The sequence below is a fragment of the Mastomys coucha genome, unplaced genomic scaffold, assembly GCF_008632895.1.
Source record: "Mastomys coucha isolate ucsf_1 unplaced genomic scaffold, UCSF_Mcou_1 pScaffold15, whole genome shotgun sequence".
Lineage (NCBI taxonomy): Eukaryota > Metazoa > Chordata > Mammalia > Rodentia > Muridae > Mastomys > Mastomys coucha.
Window position 1 is genome coordinate 29,076,300 of NW_022196897.1, and position 7,330 is coordinate 29,083,629.

Consider the following 7,330-nt stretch of genomic DNA (forward strand, 5'->3'; position numbering starts at 1 on the left):
GGAAACTGGGAATGGAGAAATTCGCATATAAATAAAGAAATAAAAAAAAAAGAAAAACAAACAAACAAACAAAAAAAAAAGATGTAGCTCTCACAAATGACATAGGGACTTAGTTTCTGATGGTGTCCATGTAAAGGTGTCAGCCACTCCCTGTAGACTAAGATTGTTCCCATTGCCTAGACAGTTCTCATGTTTCTTGGGAATAATTTGTATTTCATTAATCAAATATTTCAGTGCTTCAAATTTCTGTGTTCTTATCATATGGTCCATCAAGGTAGCCACTTTTTAAAAATTCCTTTTAATTTTAACTGATATGATAGGCTAGCAATCTGTCCTTTACAATACTTAGCAAATGACTCTTGATTCAGAGATTTCTAAACTATTAAAGAAGCAAATAGACTTGAAATATGAGGAAAATGAGATCAATAATTATGATAGGATGTTGCTCCATCATCTGTTGGTTTATTATGTTGATATTTTTTCTACTTTTGGCAATGTTATTTTATTATTCGATTGACTGTTCTTAAGATAATTGTATACTGGTTTAAGCAAAACACATGCACATGAGGCTTACAACAATATTATATTCACTACAATATTTATCTTGAAAATTGCAGTAAGTTTAAGAGTTTAAGTTTCTGTAAAGATATTTTCTCCTTCAAAAGCAAAGTTATGCAATCCCATGTTAATTGATAGAATAAGAAACAGTGTGTTAGAATTTGATAGCAGTAGGTACACTGCCACTTTTATTGAGATAAGCATTTTTCTAATGAGGAAAAAATACTACACAATTATTTGATATCCTTGTATTCTAACATGAAGTCTATAAATGCATCCTTGTAGTTCTACATTTTACCAAAAGGTGAATAGTATCACTACTTACTTCCTGAAGTTCTACAAATGTAGTGGGCAATTCAAGTTCAGTGTTTCAATGAAGTATTAACATACAGGAATGAGAAACCTGTGGAAATTAATGCCACTGAGCTGATAAAATTATAAAATATTTTTAAATAAGGGAGAATAGGGAATCTTCTTAACACAATGAGACACAATAGATGTAGTCTTTTCAAGGCCTTTATCTCTGAGCACTTTGATGCTAATGTCACACAGTGTCACTTACCATCTTTCAGGATGGTTTCTCGCTCTGTGCCATCTATCTTCTGCCGACCAATTAAGAAACTGGTCGTGTCAGCAAAGTAGATATAATTAGCTTCTGCGTGAAAATCTAAAGCACGGGGGTTTACCAGATTTTCTATGGGGATCATGCATTCATCAGCTATTTTGGTATTCAAGTCCATTCCTCTAACAATTCCTGGGCGTCCTTTCCCATAAAAGAGGAACAATTCATTCTTTGGCCCTGCAAAAGAAAGATTACAAACATAAACAACCCATGTGGACTAATCTTCTTTACACTGCAGAATGCCACTGTTTAATTAACTGGCACAATTAGGCTTTTTTAAAATTCAATACTAGAAATTAAACTCCAAAATATGCCAAACGGATCTTGATGCAAGAAGGCCAGCTAATTGCATTACTTTAATTAAAATAGAAATTACTTCACTGAATGGGTTATATTTAGTTAATTATTCTTCTGCCTGTATAGCAAAAACATGACAGATCATTGAATAACTTGTAACTTGTGAAATGGAAATTTATTAAAATATCCGGTACGTTTAATTGTATAATTCATTACAATTGAGGTAATGCTCTCTGAAGATACTATCTATTGCACTCATTACATTTGACACTGCTGCAAACTTTAGGCCAATTAAAACACTGCAGTCTGGAGTTGCCATATACAGACTGAGTAACAGAAATTCATGGGGTATCAGAGACATGAACATTACTGTGTTCTGCTATCCAAACAGGTGACTAATTCTTATGGGAAATGAATTAGTACCAGCTGATAGCATCAGTTTACTTCACAGCTTAATTGTAATGTCAGAGGCTGTCGCTGTCTGCCAGTAAATGTGATGTATAACACAGGCAGCACTATATATGCAAAAAAAAAAAAAAAAAAAAAAAAAAAAAAAAAAAAAAAAAAGCAGCCTCCATAGTTACTATGATACAAAATCAGAATGGCCTTTCATTTTCTTTTTCACTCCTTTTATGTTTTCTTTACTCCTTATTTCTTTCAAAAAGCATGGGTAATTTAAGACAGCATCACCCCAAAAGAAACATTTCAGCCCCTCCTCTTTCTCCACTTTCTTGTATTGGTTACATCTCCCCAAGGCTGTTGCCCTGGAATTCCCTATTTGACTTGCAATGAGGGGTTCACTGCTATTATAAGTCAGGAGGAACATTACAAATCTTCCTAACTTTTTGAACTATCTGGGCTGAATAAATTTCACCATTTTTCAAATCCAGCAGGCAATTCTTCAATACAAAGGGAATAGATCCATAGTGCCTGCTGAATACATTCAATTCCCACTCTCTGTACTATGTGAAGCCTTACATTATCTCCATTACATTGTAAAACCATTGAAAAGAAAATCTCCTCTCAGTGTTACGATAAAATCATTTTACAATGTAATGGGAATAATGTAAGGCTTACCATAGTGAATCAACAAAGAAAATAAACTTTACATATTGACTTTATGGTTTTATCATGATACGAGAGAAGATTTTCTATTTCTCTGTTATTGGACACATTTCATTAGATGTAATTACAGTAATTATAAGATAAAATATCTTATATTTACATCATATCATATGTTTACAACCATATGTTTGATCTTACCCCTATTCATGCCTATCTTATTTCAAAAGTATATTATTTAATAATCATATTTTATGTGATTTAAAAGATTTATCACTATTTGGGAGCATCATTTCTTGAAACTCTAAAAGGATTTTAGAGAAATATTATGTGTATATGGTTGCTTATTTCTCAAAATTTAGCAACTTTTAAATTAGTTATATTTGGTCACGTCATTAAAATATCTTCCCAAACATTTTTTTAAATGATAGTATAATACTCCATTGTAGTGAAAAAAAAAAGAGTAAGGTATCTATCATGGCATATTTTGCTTTATATTTTTAATGAATTTTCAGTTATAAATAGGTAACCCTGGACTCACTGTTAGCAGATGCCTGTTTATGATCTTTAATATTGTAAGAATGGTATTTATTTTTGTTCAATCTTATTTTGATATTTCTTTATGCTTACCTTATTTTTTGTGCACGTGTGTCTACATGTGTGCCTCTCTGTATATTTATTATATGTACAATAACAACTGAACTGTAAATTTCCTATCAGACAGTGACAAGGCCTGAGTAATGGTATAAAATTCCTAAGTCCATTCTAATTTTAAAAATGGGAAAAAGGCATGTTTATAAATTCTGTAGATAAACATCTAATAAAAAAACTTAAACTTTTTTAGTATATAGTATCTTCCAGGCCATGTACTCCTAGAAATAACAAAGGAAAAAGACAGGACACTTGTATGTGAATTGGGACGATGTCCTACAGGAGGTCATTCTGGAACTTGTAACTAGCTTCCTAACACCCTGACCTCAGCAAAAACTCTGTTTTTACATTAACATTTCCCTCTGTGGACTGCTGTTGCCCTGGCTTTTGACAGCACCAGGTGCTTGGTTCTGCTAAAGGAAGCTTATAGAATTTGAAATAAGAAGGATCAATTGATGTATTTAGTAAAAATAGTTTTTACTTAAGCACCAAAAAGGAAAGCATCCACTAAAATTCAATTAAATGTAACTATGAGCTCAGGATTTTCTCCAATCATATTTTTTGTGCATTGCATGTATACATTCATGTGATTGTGCATTGGTATGATATGCTATCATTTCTCAAGGTAACAGTCCATTTAGTTATGCTACACAAATGTGCAGACACATTGAACTTCTCCAATTTGGAGGTCTCAGATCTAGGACCTCAATTACCCAGACAGACTCAGGAACCTGAAACCTCATTTCTTTATGTTCTTAGCCTTTAACACAAAACTAGAAACACAAATGAAAACTATATGTCATTTATTTATTTTCTCTTTAAAAAAATCTTGTATGCTTTGTTTAAAAATAAATATTAAAGTACTGTGCCAAATCCCAAAAGTTAAATAAATGCATTTCTAATAGCTTATAATAAATTATAATTATTTCTTATAGCTTATAAAACAAATCTCCTTTGGAGATTTTTTTAAATAAATTGTTGAAAGGATTGATACTTGATTAACATTGCTAATGAAGCATGAAATAATAACATAAACTCAGTCCTTTTGTTGCTGCTTAAAAGTACGCATTGATGTATCCAGTGGTACTACATTGCTGTATGTGAATGTTTCAGCCAAACAACACACCTATTTTGAGGTGCATTTTTCTTCACTTAAGAAGATTTTCTAACCAATTCTGTGTATACCTTAATTTCATGAACCTCACTCAGGATATTAAAAAGCTAAAGAAGCATTTAAGTTCCTTAAATTCTTTCTTGATGGATCTTGTAAGGTCAGCAAGTTTGGTAGCTCTTTAGCCTGATGAGCTCCTAATTCTCATTGTTTAAAAGAAAGGTAAATCCTGAGTTTGAGAAGGGAAAACATTTAGAAAGCAGTCTCTTGTTCTGACTGATGTTGATGCTGCTAATTAATTTAAAAAATAACTATCTGAAATGTTGCCTGCTGGCGAAATGTTTGTTTTAACAACATACTTTTGCATGACCTGCCATCACTCCCCATGTTGAAGCCAGTCCTGCAGCGACAGGTCCGTGTCTTATAACTGCTGCTGAGCAGACAGATGTGTGAACATCCCCCTGGCATTCCATAAGCATCCACTTCACAGGCATGGCTTCTCACTACAACAGACAGAAAACAAGACAAGGTAATTATGTACAAACTTCACAGTATAAGGACATAGAATCTTAGCAGAATGTTATATACCCCACTATTAAATTCTACAATATCATGGAAAATATTAAACCCAATAGAAGAGGAAGGGGATTGAAAGAAATCTTCCTTAGATATATTTTAAACCTAAGAAACATTAATTTAATATGCTCACATATATGCAAATAAAATTAAAATGTTTTGTCTCTTGGGAAGCAAGCTTTGGGTACTTATCTAAGTGACATTAAAAAAGAAAGAAAAAAAAAACATAAAAGGTAACAGAAAAATAATCCCAGTGTAGGGATGTGAGCAAAGACTTTTCTCTGCCACCAGCAGCTAATGAGCTCCCCACTGGGAGAGACAGGGTTTAGCTAATATCTGAACTGATGATATGTGCTAAGCTACAATATACGTTTTTAACATTTTGAGTCCATTGTTACTGTGAGAATCCTGCTAATAAGCAAAGTGTGTGTGTTGCTGTAGCTGTAGAAAGAAGCTAAATTTAAATAAGAAAATGATGGCATAGAGTTATGTTTTATGAATGCTGGGGACTAGAGAAGAGCAAAATTGAAATGGGGCCATGTTAATAAGAAACATGCTCAAGAAAAGTAATGTTGTAAATGTGTTACTGAAAGTCTGTATATTCTTAAAATTAGTCTTTCAATCAACTCTTAGTTGAAAGTGAGAAAATTATGACAAATTTATTTTAGAGCCATACTACTTTACTTATGCTTTCTTCTTTCTGTATCAATCATTTTTCTAAGAGAAAAAAAAAATGAGTGGAATGCTCTTTTGGTGAATGCTGCTGCTGGCGAGTAATGTCTTCAGGCTTCTGAAGTGGCTGGGGTAGATAAAGCATCCTGTCATCACCAGCGCATCCCTTTTCCTTTTCATTACCACTTTTCTTTCTTTATTGCCTAAGAGTGTGTGTGCGTGTGCGTGTGCATGTGCGTGTGCGTGTGCGTGTGCGTGTGCGTGTGCGTGTGTGTGTGTGTGTGTGTGTGTGTCTGTATTTAAGCACCCTGGAAAAAGAATCAGCTTCTCATTGCATGAATTCACCTAAGGTGCACAGTTATCTATGGTAATAGCTCATTTTCTCCTTCCCCTTTCCTTCCATCTCCTTCATACTCACTCTAATCACATATTTACATCACCATCAAAATGTCCCTGTCAGGTACCAATAAACTTCACCCATCAAGTCCAAAGGCCAGTTGGATTTTGTGAACTCTTTCTTGATGTCATCATTTAACTACTCTGCCCTTCCTGATAGTATTGTGTTCCAATGTCATTATTTGAAAGTCTTCTCCACATAAATTTACTTCCTTGGTATCCTTAGCTATAACTATGGTGTGAAAAAAATGCCTCTATGTCAATAACACTAAAACTGCTAGTTCCATCTTGAACTATCCCAATGAACCTGAATACATAGTCTTGTATATCCATACATCTACATTTGGATTGATAATAAACATTGGAAATAAACTAAAAGACTGAATTTTGTCTTTACTTCTCATTTGTTTTCTGTTTCATCTCTTTTAAATAATGCTATTTCAATTTCTTTTAACAAAACAATTACTATTCTTCTTAACTTTTTACTTTTTAAATCCCATCCAGGAAATCCTATTGGCTATATGTTTATAAAGATTCTAAACTTAACCTCTACTTCTTTGTCAGCTCTAGCATGGCCTTGGTGGGGACAGAATGATCTGGTTTTTACCCTTGGGCCAAGGTCAGTAGGTGTGGGCCTTCATGTGTATCAATGGCTGTGGTAACCATGAGTCTTGCTTGTATAATGTGCATATTTTCTAGTCCTCCTCCAAGGAATATTTCCATGTTAATGTTAAACAGAGAAGGTGTGGCTAATGTGTCAACAAAATGGTAAACAGGACCTTCAGGAGAGCCATTAAGACTGTGGGAAAGAACTCTAAAAGCATAAGATTGAAATTATGTAATTTCTTAACTATGGTAAAAATAAGAATACAGTATGAGTTACACGTGGGGCTTCACAAATCTAAAGGAACAATGGCAGATGCGTTAATGAGCTAGCTTGTCAGAAAGACAAAAAGGCAAGCAGATTCCTGAGTTCAGCAGCAGCCTGAGAGCCAGGGAGTTCAGGCCCAGGGTATTACAAATGGTAAATTTCAGGATAGGTCCCACTCAGCTATATTATTGTCTGTATTTAACAGAGGAAGGCAGATCTCTAAATTCTTTTCCAATGTTAAAAGAAAATGTGTGCTTGCTGTCTCTTAAGAATTAAGGGGCTAGGGTCATATCTTGGGATGTTGATCCATAGGATAATCAAAAGGAAATGTGGGATGAATGACTGGATTGATATGTAAAGTAAAAGATTGGGCTTATGACCTGCAACAGACGAGCAATACAGAATTTTTTAGAATAGCAAGACTAAACTGCTTGGAGAACTGTCCCAATCAGAATAAAAAGAGAAATATCTGGAGAGAGAGAGAGAGAGAGAGAGAGAGAGAGAGAGAGAGAGA

The 7,330-nt window shown here is 33.9% G+C and overlaps 1 protein-coding gene across 7 annotated transcripts in view; it reads right to left on the reverse strand.

Annotated features, from left to right (window-relative positions):
* The window catches only part of Lrp1b (LDL receptor related protein 1B), a 1,939,581-nt gene that overhangs the window by 825,429 nt on the left and 1,106,822 nt on the right, over positions 1–7,330 (reverse strand). For all 7 annotated transcript variants that reach the window (XM_031370139.1, XM_031370141.1, XM_031370138.1 and 4 more), the window contains 2 exons: positions 4,661–4,804; positions 1,121–1,357 (listed from right to left, as the gene is read on the reverse strand). In XM_031370139.1, coding sequence (XP_031225999.1) covers positions 1,121–1,357; positions 4,661–4,804 — 381 coding nt within the window. The remainder of the gene's footprint in view (positions 1–1,120; positions 1,358–4,660; positions 4,805–7,330) is intronic.